Source organism: Mytilus trossulus, chromosome 1 (genome assembly GCF_036588685.1).
Source record: "Mytilus trossulus isolate FHL-02 chromosome 1, PNRI_Mtr1.1.1.hap1, whole genome shotgun sequence".
NCBI classification, from domain to species: domain Eukaryota; kingdom Metazoa; phylum Mollusca; class Bivalvia; order Mytilida; family Mytilidae; genus Mytilus; species Mytilus trossulus.
The window spans coordinates 48,362,388-48,377,263 of NC_086373.1; the positions used below are offsets into that span (position 1 = coordinate 48,362,388).

Genomic DNA, 14,876 nt, shown 5'->3' on the forward strand with positions numbered 1-14,876 from the left:
ATAATATTTTAGATCCTGATTTGGACCAACTTGAAAACTGGGCCCATAATCAAAAATCTAAGTACATGTTTGGATTCAGCATATCAAAGAACCCCAAGATTTCAAATTTTGTTAAAATCAAACTAAGTTTAATTTTGGACCCTTCCAACTTTAATGTAGACCAATTTGAAAACAGGACCAACCAGATGCTCCGCAGGGCGTAGCTTTATACGACCGCAGAGGTTGAACCCTGAACGGTTGGGGCAAGTATGGACACAACATTCAAGCTGGATTCCGCTCTAAATTTGGATTGTGATTAAATAGTTGACATAGCATAGGTTTCTGACACAGAATGAATGTATTCAAATGAACTTAAAATTTTTGTTTTCTCTTAGAGAAATTCACTATGCTGTTGAATATTAATCCTCTCAAAAAAAATGTTTGAAGAAATTTTCTTTTTATTTATGAAATTTCAAATGAGAAAAATTGAACCCAATTTTTTAATCACATCCCCCTTTCCCTTATTCAAAAACTAATTTCAATTAAAATATTCTAATGGAGTTTGCAACAATTACTACTCATTTAAATACATCATAAAATATTAAGATGTAAAAAAAACTGCTTGTTATTACTGAATGGTAAAGATTATTTAAATTTATCAGTTGGTAGTAAAAAGTGAATATACATTGTATATTGTATATAACAAAGATTTAAGTTGATTCTGGACAAAGAAAGATAACTCCAATTAAAAAAAATTCTTGCAGATATTTCTTGCTTACTATATTGGACAAAGAAAGATAACTCTTAATTAAAAAAATTTTTGCTATTTCACAATATTGTGAAATTAGATATTTCTTGCCATTGCACAATACTGTGCAATTGAAAAGACTTGCTATTGCACAATACTTAATATAATAATTTTAGATCCTGATTTGGACCAACTTGAAAACTGGGCCCATAATCAAAAATCTAAGTACATGTTTAGATTCAGCATATCAAAGAGGCCCAAGAATTTAATTTTTGTTAAAATCAAACTTAGTTTAATTTTGGACCCTTTGCACTTTAATTTAGACCAATTTGAAACTGGACCAAAAATTAAGAATCTACATACACAGTTAGATTTGGCATATCAAAGAACCCCAGTTATTCAATTTTTGATGAAATCAAACAATGTTTAATTTTGGACCTCGATTTGGGCCAACTTGAAAACTGGGCCAATAATCAAAAATCTAAGTACATTTTTAGATTCAGCATATCAAAGAACCCCAAGGTTTCAATTTTTGTTAAAATCAAACTAAGTTTAATTTTGGACCCTTTGGACCTTAATGTAGACCAATTTGAAAACGGGACCAAAAATTAAGAATCTACATACACAGTTAGATTCGGCATATTAAAGAGCCCCAATTATTCAATTTTGATGAAATCAAACAAAGTTTAATTTTGGACCCTTTGGGCCCCTTTTTCCTTAACTGTTGGGACCAAAACTCCCAAAATCAATACCAACTTTCCTTTTATAGTCATAAACCTTGTGTTTAAATTTCATAGATTTCTATTTACTTATACTAACGCTATGGTGCGAAAACCAAGAAAAATGCTTATTTGGGTCCCTTTTTGGCCCCTAATTCCTAAACTGTTGGGACCGAAACTCCCAAAATCAATACCAACCTTCCTTTTGTGGTCATAAACATTGTGTTTAAATTTCATAGATTTCTATTTTCTTATACTAAAGTTATGGTGCGAAAACCAAGAAAAATGCTTATTTGGGTCCCTTTTGGCCCCTTATTCCTAAACTGTTGAAACCAAAACTCCCAAAATCAATCCCAACCTTTCTTTTGTGGTCATAAACCTTGTGTCAAAATTTCATAGATTTCTATTAACTCAAACTAAAGTTATAGTGCGAAAACCAAGAAAATGCTTATTTGGGCCCTTTTTGGCCCCTAATTCCTAAAATGTTGGGAACAAAACTCCCAAAATCAATACCAGCCTTCCTTTTATGGTCATAAACCTTGTGTTAAAATTTCATAGATTTCTATTCACTTTTACTAAAGTTAGAGTGCGAAAACTAAAAGTATTCGGACGACGACGCCAACGTGATAGCAATATACGACGAAAATTTTTTCAAAATTTGCGGTCGTATAAAAATGAAGAATCTACATACACAGTTAGATTTGGCATATCAAAGAACCCCATTTATTCATTTTTTTATGAAATCAAACAAAGTTTAATTTTGGACCCCGATTTGGACCAACTTGAAAACTGGGCCAATAATCAAGAATCTAAATACATTTTTAGATTCAGCATATCAAAGAACCCAAGCGATTAATTTTTTGTCAAAATCAAACTAAGTTTAATTTTGGACCCTTTGAACCTTAATGTAGACCAATTTGAAAATGGACCAAAAATTAAGAATCTACATACACAGTTAGATTCTGCATATCGAAGAACCCCAATTATTCAATTCTTGATGAAATCAAACAAAGTTTAATTTTGGACCCTTTGGGCCTCTTTTTCCTAAACTGTTAGGACCAAAACTCCCAAAATCAATACCAACCTTCCTTTTATGGTCATAAACCTTGTGTTTAAATTTCATAGATTTCTATTTACTTGTACTAAAGTTATGGTGCGAAAACCAAGAAATAAACTTATTTCGGTTCCTTTTTGGCCCCTAATTCCTTAACTGTTGGGACCTAAACTCCCAAAATCAATACCAACCTTCCTTTTGTGGTCATAAACATTGTGTATAAATTTCATTGATTTCTATTCTCTTAAACTAAAGTTATTGTGCGAAAACCAAGAATAATGCTTATTTGGGCCCTTTTTTGGCCCCTAATTCCTTAACTGTTGAAACCAAAACTCCCAAAATCAATCCCAACCTTTTTTTTGTGGTCATAAACCTTGTGTCAAAATTTCATAGATTTCTATTAGCTTAAACTAAAGTAATAGCGCGAAAACCAATAAAATGCTTATTTGGGCCCTTTTTGGCCCCTAATTCCTAAAATGTTAGGACCAAAACTCCCAAAATCAATACCAACCTTCCTTTTGTGGTCATAAACCTTGTGTTAAAATTTCATAGATTTCTATTCACTTTTACTTAAGTTAGAGTGCGAAAACTAAAAGTATTCGGACGACGACGACGCAGACGACGACGCCAACGTGATAGCAATATACGACGAAATTTTTTTCAAAATTTGCGGTCGTATAAAAAATAAAAAGAAGATTAGATTAAGACTAAACAGGATATTACACTAGCTTGATGTGACCATACAATGTGATAACTCCCAAACTCCCACCTACAGTCTTTTTTTCATGATTTTATCATTTCTGAGAAAGTATAGGAAAAAGTTAAAAGATAGAAAAGTTTATATGATTGTTGCTTGTCAAGTGGCAATCAATAAGAAAGGTATATACTTCAAACCTTAACATATATGGAAATTGAAACCAGAACAATTGCGAAGTGATCAAAAGGATGTAGATACATGTACTTACAAATGAATTTTCAATGAAGACTTTGAAATTCAAATCTAGTCACTGTTAAAAATGTAGGATTGAAACATGTCATATTTTTGAATTGTTAAAATTACTGTCTTACAATATACTTTAAAACCTGGCCAGTATGAGCTATCTTTAATTTTGAAGGCTTTATTGTGACCTATATTTGATAATAATCTTGTCCTATATCTTAAGTGGATAGTTGTCTTGTGGTACTTGTGAGTATATACATAAAAGCTCATCTTTAACCCTGTGACTCATGAATCGAAACATCTAACGCAATAGGTCATTTGTCGTTTCTTATACCTTTTATCTGAATCAGCAACACAAGGTCAGGTATAATATTACCATTGCAGAAGGAGTTGAAAAAAAACCTTAATTTAGGAAAGGTCAAGGACTACTTGTTTTAAGTGAGATGTCTTACTCTTATAAAAGAAGGTCATTGGTCATGTATACCGTCATGAATGTGATTTGGCCAGAAACTATAAATCAACTAATAGTTTTTGCGAGCGATTTAATTTCGTGAGTAGATAAATAACTAATATAAAATGCAAAATAAAAGTATCCGCAAAAATAAGTTGGTTTACAGTATCTTTTTAGATAAAACTTAAATCTTGATCTTTTGTCCAATGGGTTGCTGTCATAGTGCATTTTACCAGTGTTCTATTTAAAGCCATGGTGGCCATCTTGGTTGATGACCAAGGTCATCGAATTATATTTTTTAAACTACATGTAGATACCCTAAGGATGATTCAATCCAAGCTTGGTTTAATTTGGCCAAGTAGTTTCAGAGTAGATTTCCGTAAAAGTTATTGGACGACAACAGACGCCAAGTGGAGAAAAGCTCACTTGGCCCTTCCGACCTCAAATTTGCTTGTTTTCAGTCCTTCAGTTCTTTGCAGTTACAGGACAATAACCCCAAAATCACAGACAACCTTCCTTTAGTTTAATGGTATGAAACATTGTGATACATTTTCATACAGATCCATACACTTGTAGTTGTACTCCAGTTATATTATTTTCTGGAAACTAAATGTATTTTTAGACTACGAAAACGTTGCAACACATTATAGTGATTCATTATACTATAAAAAGTTACAAGATTTCTTTTCTCATATATAATTCAATATATATGTTGGACATCTAGTATGAAGGTTTCAATACATGCACCACATAAATAAAACATTATTCATGATCCATATAAACCATAAAATCCATAATTGAACCTTCTTAAAAAAAATCATAGATCAATTCACATTATAAACTTAAGTTTTTGTCCAGAAACCAATGTGTCTTTGGACAACAACATCATACCATTTTACAATCCCCAAAATATTTTTGCTGTCGTATAAAAACTGCAAACTTTGCAACAACAAAACTAGAGGCTCCAAAGAGCCTGTGTCGCTCACCTTGGTCTATGTGAATATTAAACAAAGGAGACAGATGGATTTATGACAAAATTGTGTTTTGGTGATGGGGATGTGTTTGTAGATCCGACTTTTCTAAACATTCTTGCTGCTTACAATTATCTCTATCTATAATGAACTTGGCCCAATAGCTTCAGTGGAAATGCAAGTGAAAATGAAAATTGTTAAAAATTGACTAAAAAGGGCTATAACTCCTTAGGGGGTCAATTGACCATTTTGGTCATGTTGACTTATTTGTAGATCTTACTTTGCTGAACATTTCTGCTGTTTACAGTTTTCTACAGTTTATCTCTATCTATAGTAATATTCAAGATAACCCAAAACAGCAAAATTTCCTTAAAATTATCAATTCAGGGGCAGCAACCTAACAACAGGTTGTCAGATTCATCTGAAAATTTCAGGGCTGATAGATCTTGACCTGATAAACAATTTAACCCCGTCAGATTTGCTCTAAATGCTTTGGTTTTTGAGTAATAAGCCAAAAAATGCATTTTACCCCTATGTTCTATTTTTAGCCGTGGCAGCCATCTTGGTTGGTATGCCAGGTCACCAGACACAAATTTTAAACTACATACCCCAATGATGACTGTGGCTAAGTTTGGTTAAATTTGGCCAAGTAGTTTAAAAGAAGAACATTTTTCTAAAAGATAACTAAGATTTACGAAAAATTGTTAAAAATTGACTATAAAGGGCAATAACTCCTTAGGGTGTCAATTGACCATTTTGGTCATGTTGGCTTATTTGTAGATCTTACTTTGCTGACATTTTTGCTGTTTACAATTTATCTCTATAATAATATTCAAGATAATAACCCAAAACAGCAAAATTTCCTTATCACTTCAGGGGCATTTTTTTAATTTCAAAATCTGCAGATAGACCTTTGTCTGCTGACAGTTTTTTTTTAAGGAGTTCAAATGCCCTTACGCTTTACTCTTTGCAATAAATTTCAGCAAAACCTGATACAAACACAGATTTTAAACCCTGAAGAGTTGGGGCAAATTTGGACACAATATTCAAGCTACTGACTGAATTTGGATTGTGATAGAATTTTTGACATGGCATAGTTCTCTGCTCAATCCTAAGCTTTCTGCAACTGAGTTGCAGGCTCAACAAAAACTAGAACCCCCGAAACTGAATCCCAGCCTTTCCTTTGTAGTATGGAAACTTGCAGTACAATTTCAGAGAGATCTATACACTAAAACACAAGTAATTGTTTTGAAACTAGAAAAATAAAAATGCTTGTTTTTTGCCCCTTATTCCTGCTTGAATTAGGCAATTTTTTTCCCAAATTCAATCCCAGCCTTCCTTTTGTGATATGAAGCCTTGTGGTACAATCTCAGAGAAATCCTTACACACAAGTGATTGTCCAGAAACTACAAAATTGTTTGGCCCCTTTTTGGTCCTCAATTCCTAAACTGTTGGCACCACAACCCCCAAAATGAATGCAAACCTTCTACATTTACTTGTGGATTCAACATGGTGATATTATTTCAGAGCAATTGAAATACTTATACACAAGTAATTTACCTGTGAGTAGAAAAATTTGTAAGGATTCCGCGGAACCCAGTGTCTCGCATATTTTTGCTGTCAATCGCAGGCTCAACAACAATGAGGAACCAGATGCTCCGCAGGGCGTAGCTTTATACGACCGCAGAGGTTGAACCCTGAACGGTTGGGGCAAGTATGGACACAACATTCAAGCTGGATTCAGCTCTAAATTTGGATTGTGATTAAATAGTTGACACAGCATAGGTTTCTGACACAGAATGAATGTGTTCTAATGAACTTAAAAATCTTAGAGCAATTCACTATGCTGTTGAATATTAATCCTCTCAAAAAAATGTTTGAAGAAATTTTCTTTTTATTTATGAAATTTCAAATGAGAAAAATTGAAACCAATATTTTAATCACATCCCCCTTTCCCTTATTCCAAAACTAATCTCAATTAAAATATTCTAATGGAGTTTGCAACAATAACTACTCATTTAAATACATCATAAAATATTAAGATGTAAAAAAAACTGCTTGTTATCACTGAATGGTAAAGATTATTTAAATTTATCAGTTGGTAGTAAAAAGTGAATATACATTGTATATTGTATATAACAAAGATTTAATTTGATTCTGGACAAAGAAAGATAACTCCAATTAAAAAAAATTCTTGCAATTAGATATTTCTTGCTTACTATTCTGGACAAAGAAAGATAACTCTAATTAAAAAAAAAATTGCTATTTCACAATATTGTGAAATTAGATATTTCTTGCCATTGAACAATACTGTGCAATTGAAAAGACTTGCTATTGCACAATACTTTTATATAATAATTTTAGATCCTGATTTGGACAAACTTGAAAACTGGGCCCATAATCAAAAATCTAAGTACATGTTTAGATTCAGCATATCAAAGAGGCCCAAGAATTTATTTTTTGTTGAAATCAAACTTAGTTTAATGTTGGACCCTTTGGACCTTAATGTAGGCCAATCTGAAAACGGGACCAAAAATGAAGAATCTACATACACAGTTAGATTTGGCATATCAAAGAACCCCATTTATTCAATTTTTTATGAAATCAAACAAAGTTTAATTTTGGACCCAGATTTGGACCAACTTGAAAACTGGGCCAATAATCAAGAATCTAGGTACATTTTTAGATTCAACATATCAAAGAACCCAACCGATTCATTTTTTGTCAAAATCAATCTAAGTTTAATTTTGGACCCTTTGGGCCTTAATGTAGACCAATTTGAAAACATGACCAAAAGTTAAGAATCTACATACACAGTTAGATTCGGCATATCAAAGAACCCCAATTATTCAATTTTGATGAAATCAAACAAAGTTTAATTTTGGACCCTTTGGGCCCCTTTTTCCTAAACTGTTGGGACCAAAACTCCAAAAATCAATACCAACCTTCCTTTAATGGTCATAAACCATGTGTTTAAATTTCATAGATTTCCATTTACTTATACTAACGTTATGGTGCGAAAACCAAGAAAAATGCTTATTTGGGTCCCTTTTTGGCCCCTAATTCCTAAACTGTTCGGACCTAAACTCCCAAAATCAATACCAATCTTCCTTTTGTGGTCATTAACATTGTGTTTAAATTTCATTGATTTCTATTTACTTAAACTAAAGTTATTGTGCAACCAGATGCTCCGCAGGGCGTAGCTTTATACGACCGCAGAGGTTGAACCCTGAACGGTTGGGGCAAGTATGGACACAACATTCAAGCTGGATTCAGCTCTAAATTTGGATTGTGATTAAATAGTTGACACAGCATAGGTTTCTGACACAGAATGAATATATTCAAATGAACTCTCTTAGAGCAATTCACTATGCTGTTGAATATTAATCCTCTCAAAAAAATGTTTGAAGAAATTTTCTTTTTATTTATGAAATTTCAAATGAGAAAAATTGAACCCAATTTTTTAATCACATCCCCCTTTCCCTTATTCCAAAACTAATTTCAATTAAAATATTCTAATGGAGTTTGCATCAATTACTACTCATTTAAATACATCATAAAATATTAAGATGTAAAAAAACTGTTTGTAATCACTGAATGGTAAAGATTATTTAAATTTATCAGTTGGTAGTATAAAGTGAATATACATTGTATATTGTATATAACAAAGATTTAAGTTGATTCTGGACAAAGAAAGATAACTCCAATTAAAAATAAAAATTCTTGCAGATATTTCTTGCTTACTATACTGGACAAAGAAAGATAACTCTTAATTAAATTTTTTTTAGCTATTTCACAATATTGTGAAATTAGATATTTCTTGCCATTGCACAATACTGTGCAATTGAAAAAACTTGCTATTGCACAATACTTAATATAATAATTTTAGATCCTGATTTGGACCAACTTGAAAACTGGGCCCATAATCAAAAATCTAAGTACATGTTTATATTCAGCATATCAAAGAGGCCCAAGAATTTAATTTTTGTTAAAATCAAACTTAGTTTAATTTTGGACCCTTTGCACTTTAATTTAGACCAATTTTAAAACTGGACCAAAAATTAAGAATCTACATACACAGTTAGATTTGGCATATCAAAGAACCCCAATTATTCAATTTTTGATGAAATCAAACAATGTTTAATTTTGGACCTCGATTTGGGCCAACTTGAAAACTGGGCCAATAATCAAAAATCTAAGTACATTTTTAGATTCAGCATTTCAAAGAACCCCAAGGTTTCAATTTTTGTTAAAATCAAACTAAGTTTAATTTTGGACCCTTTGGACCTTAATGTAGACCAATTTGAAAACGGGACCAAAAATTAAGAATCTACATACACAGTTAGATTCGGCATATTAAAGAACCTTAATTATTCAATTTTGATGAAATCAAACAAAGTTTAATTTTGGACCCTTTGGGCCCCTTTTTCCTTAACTGTTGGGACCAAAACTCCCAAAATCAATACCAACCTTCCTTTTGTGGTCATAAACATTGTGTTTAAATTTCATTGATTTCTATTTACTTATACTAACGCTATGGTGCGAAAACCAAGAAAAATGCTTATTTGGGTCCCTTTTTGGCCCCTAATTCCTAAACTGTTGGGACCGAAACTCCCAAAATCAATACCAACCTTCTTTTTGTGGTCATAAACATTGTGTTTAAATTTCATTGATTTCTATTTACTTTAACTAAAGTTATTGTGCAAAAACCAAGAATAATGCTTATTTGGGCCCTTTTTTGGCCCCTAATTCCTAAACTGTTGAAACCAAAACTCCCAAAATCAATCCCAACCTTTCTTTTGTGGTCATAAACCTTGTGTCAAAATTTCATAGATTTCTATTAACTTAAACTAAAGTTATAGTGCGAAAACCAAGAAAATGCTTATTTGGGCCCTTTTTGGCCCCTAATTCCTAAAATGTTGGGACCAAAACTACCAAAATCAATACCAGCCTTCCTTTTATGGTCATAAACCTTGTGTTAAAATTTCATAGATTTCTATTCACTTTTACTTAAGTTAGAGTGCGAAAACTAAAAGTATTCGGACGACGACGACGACGACGACGACGACGACGACGACGACGACGACGACGCCAACGTGATAGCAATATACGACGAAAATTTTTTCAAAATTTGCGGTCGTATAAAAACCAAGAATAATGCTTATTTTGGCCCTTTTTGGCCCCTAATTCCTAAACTGTTGAAACCAAAACTCCCAAATTCAATCCCAACCTTTCTTTTGTGGTCATAAACCTTGTGTCAAAATTTCATAGATTTCTTTTAACTTAAACTAAAGTTATAGTGCGAAAACCAAGAAAATGCTTATTTGGGCCCTTTTTGGCCCCTAATTCCTAAAATGTTGGGACCAAAACTCCCAAAATCAATACCAACCTTCCTTTTATGGTCATAAACCTTGTGGTTAAATTTCATAGATTTCTATTCACTTTTACTAAAGTTAGAGTGCGAAAACTAAAAGTATTCGGACGACGACGACGACGACGCCAACGTGATAGCAATATACGACGAAAATTTTTTCAAAATTTGCGGTCGTATAAAAAAATCAATAAAAATATTCCTCTTCTTACTATTTTATGATTGTAAGAAAATCTAAGTCCATTTAAAAGTAAATTACAGAAAAACGGAGTAATCTTTTTACAAACTTTAAATCTGGATACAATCTCATGATCATAAATAAGCTTCTGTCCAAGTTTGGTACAAACCCAGGATAGTTTAAGAAAGTTATTAAAATTTTAAAAACTTTAACCACAGAGTGAATGTAACGTTTCCCCGCAGAAAAAAACAAGTCCATTTATAAGTCATGTAAGTAAAATACGGAAAAAATGGAATTTTATTTTTACAAAATTTTCTTCTGGATATTATCTTATGATCATAAACAAGCTTCTGTCCAAGTTTGGTAAAAACCCAGGATAGTTTGAGAAGTTTTTAAAATTCTAAAAACTTTAACCACAGAGTGAATGTTTTGTTTCCCCGCAGAAAAAAACCAAGTCCATTTATAGTAAAATACGGAAAAAATGAAATTTTATTTTCACAAAATTTACTTCTGGATACTATCTTATAATCATAAACAAGCTTCTGTCCAAATTTGGTACAAACCCAGGATAGTTTGAGAAAGTTATTAAAATTCTTAAAACTTTAACCACAGAGTGAATGTTTTGTTTCCTGAAGAAAAAACTAAGTCCATTTATAAGTGAAATACAGAAAAAATGGAATTTTATTTTTACAAAATTTACTTCTGGATATTATCTTATGATCATAAACAAGCTTCTATCCAAGTTTGGTACAAACCCAGGATAGTTTGAGAAAGTTATTAAATTTCTAAAAACTTTAACCACAGAGTGAATGTTTTGTTTCCCTGCAGAAGAACTAAGTCCATTTATAGTAAAATACGGAAAAAAATGGAATTTTATTTTTACAAAATTTACTTCTGGATACTTTCTTATGATCATAAACAAGCTTCTGTCTAAGTTTGGTAGAAATCCAGTATAGTTTAAGAAAGTTATTAAAATTTCAAAAACTTTATCCACAGAGTGAATATATGTCACGCTGGAATGTAGGATTGCTTAGTCTCGCTTTTTCGACTCAAGTCGAAGGCTCAACAAAAATGCTTGTTTTGGCCCCTTAATTCCTAAACAGTTGGGACCTTCATCCCCAACCTTCCTTTTGTGGTATTTAACCTTCTTAAATTTCAGAGATCCATGGACTTAAACTTAAGTTATTATCCGGACGCCAAATTAAATGTCTTTGGATGACAGACGGCGACATCATACCATTATAAGATCCAAAAAAAATTTGACCATTCAACCATGAAAATGAGTCGTCAGTAGAACCTGCCAGACAGACACCAAAGTACAAACATTTCATAAACCAAATATAGGTGAACTACTGCTTTTTCAGTATTTGTAATTAAGACTATATGTTTGCACCTGTCCTAAGTCAGGAATCTGATGTACAGTAGTTGTCGTTTGTTTATGTAATATATACATGTTTCTCGTTTTGTTTATATAGATTAGACGGTTGTTTTTCCCGTTTGAATGGTTTTACACTAGTAATTTTAGGGCCCTTTATAGCTTGTTGTTCGGTGTGAGCCATGGCTCCGTGTTGAAGGCCGTACTTTAACCTATAATGGTTTACTTTTTAAATTGTTACTTGGATGGATAGTTGTCTCATTGGCACTCACACCACATCTTCCTATATCTATATATGCAAACTTGTCCTTGATCACTGATGAAATAAGGTATGAAGGCAGTCTTCACGCTGAACTGCTAAATCTACAGGCCCGCAGCTAAATTTTTGAAAATTCTTAGTTCTGTTGGCCTGTAGGTCTGATTTTTACAGGCCCAAGAGCAATTTTACCAGCCTGGGCTGCCACTCGGCGTGAAGACTGAATTAGGTAGAGGTCTGTATAGTGACCTAAAGTAACTAACGCCTGTGTCATTTGGTCTCTGGTGTAGTGTCTCATTGGCAATCATACTACATAAAATTGAGAATGGAAATGGGGAATGTGTCAAAGAGACAACAACCCGACCAAATAAAAAAACAACAGCAGGTCACCAACAGGTCTTCAATGTAGCGAGAAATTCCCACACCCGGAGGTACATGTTCTTATTTGTACAATGTACATGTAAAACACTCAACTTGAAAGGATCCTATTTACCAAATATTACTCATCTTCTCAAGTGAAACAAATATGAAACAACTAATCCATTCCTGAAGAACAATTAAGCATAATTTTTACTATTGGGTCTAATAAATTTGTTGCCTGTAAATTTTGAAGAGTTTTCTAACCTTGTAACTGAAAGATATTAGATTAGAGATGTTTTTAAAACAAGAATACCCTGAAAATAAAATACTGTATATTTAGAAATTACAGCAAGGCTTTTATTAATGCAAATTATCTGATAGTGCATCTGAATGCAGATTCTTCTCAAATTTCAATAATTAATTTCGCATTTTTGTCCATCTTTAAAATAGCTCAATAAAAAATGAACCCAATAATTTCTGAACGCAGTTAAAACAACAACAGTTAACTATATAACTCCAATTCTAGTATTCACGATTATAGTAACTTTTCTTAGTGAGAGCTCTAATCTATTGTGTGGGTTGCACCAAGTATGTACATTGTACATGGCATGTACATGGTAGATTGTACAAAACATTAAACTGTATATTTTACAACAAGTATGTAATAATATTAAATATGATCTTATTTTCAAACATGTATCTCTTTTGACCATTTGATGACTACAACATGTACATGAAAATTTAGAAGCCACTTTACCTCACGGGTACAAAATGTATCCAATCCATAACATGTTTTCATCTGGACTGAAAGATCTGAAATATTGTGTAAACATCATGAGTATAAATTTTTGTAGGTACATGTATGAATAACAAATTTAAGGTTTGACAAATCCAAATATTGAAACCTAACTTGTATGCATGTACAGGTGTAAGCACATGTGACATGAAACATATCTGTGGCTCTATAAAATATACATCTTAAACTTGAAGCGTCATGAATGACAACAAAACTAATTCCGCCTGGTCGATGCTGGAAACAATTGTAATTTAAGTTTTGACCTGTAATGAAACATGTAATTATCAAATGTTTTTTTTAACTTGTGTATTCATGGTATTGTACATTTTAAGTCTCCCAAGTAAAACTGACCATATTGCAACATTTTTACTTCTTATGTATTTAAACAGCTATGAAACAAGAATGTATATGTACACTGTAACATCATACAATATCTACACTCATTACCTTACACTAAACTGATGCACTGGAACCTACTGTTGGCCGATGGCCTAAGGTCCTGGCATCAACACTTGTTTCCTTCATCTGAAAAATAAAACTAAACTCAATTAGATAAAAACAACAAAAAAATCTTAAAATAGCACATTTTAATATTTAACTTTACTAGCTAGGAGACAAACATTTTTACAATTAAAATGTCTTTAAAAAGTTTCTATAGTTAAAAGAATAAATTACTGTACATGAAAAGATGAACATGATGAAGTCGAAAACACAATCCATTTGTATTTACAAGTCACTTTGTTGCGGACATAACACGGCTTTCAATGCTTCATTTTCAATCTGTAACTTTTTGTTTTCATATTGGAGGTTTCGGATATTGCGCTTCATAGATAAATTTGGACTTTTATCTTGTAATTCAACGTTATCTAAATTCTTTGATAATTGTTCTGCTCGATCTTCCATTTTACAAATTGCTACGATAAGGTCATCTTTGGTTAATTTTGAAAGTTCTTCAGTACGTGATGAATTATATGTGAATTCAAAATCATTTTTTATGAAATCTAATGTTTTTACACAATCTAAATTCTCATTTTCAATATCCTCATCACAAAATTCTACATTATCTGAACTACCAAGTCTTGAAAAATAATCAGGAGAAACTGACCAACCCTCATCGACTCTCTGGTCGAAATTTGACTCTGGGGATTTATAATCAAGATAACCGTATGCGTTTTCTAAATGATCGTCCATAATAAAGGATGTGTAATTGCGTGGAGCTTTGGGACTGTATCTTGGCCTCAGAAGTCTTCCGGTTCTTCTTCTTCCAGACTTCCTGATCATTTTTTCATGAATATAATCACATTCTTCCATCAAAGTTGAGCACTGATTACACGAGTCTATCTCATTTTCCTGACAACACCCACCATTTTCTAGTCTCGACACGTTTCTGTTTTTCTTTTTACCGCGCCTGGTTTTCCGACGACAGATGGTCTCACAAACTTGTGTTTCTGAAAATTCCTGTTGTGAAATATTAGATATATCCATTTTAGTTTCTTCAATATTATCATATGATAAACACGGATGCATATTTTTCATTATCAAATCTCAACACACTGGAGTACTGGCAATCAAAATATTTATGACACCAACGTTGCGAAGACGACTATTTAAGGAAAGGTGTCACGTGAACGATCGTTTCGGAAACGAAAAAAACGTCATGAACAATTTGAGTCGGAAT

The 14,876-nt window shown here is 32.4% G+C and overlaps 1 protein-coding gene across 1 annotated transcript; it reads right to left on the reverse strand.

Annotated features, from left to right (window-relative positions):
- Positions 1 to 13,770: 13,770 nt before the first annotated feature.
- Positions 13,771 to 14,830, reverse strand: LOC134726198 (protein HEXIM1-like). The gene has a single exon (XM_063590601.1). The coding sequence runs from the start codon at positions 14,732 to 14,734 to the stop codon at positions 13,925 to 13,927; it is 810 nt and encodes a 269-aa protein (XP_063446671.1). The 5' UTR covers positions 14,735 to 14,830; the 3' UTR covers positions 13,771 to 13,924.
- Between the last annotated feature and the right edge of the window lie 46 nt (positions 14,831 to 14,876).

Coding starts and splice junctions, on each gene's coding strand:
- LOC134726198 (XM_063590601.1), bottom strand. CDS start 14,734: ATGAAAAATATGCATCCGTGTTTATCATATGATAATATTGAAGAAACT.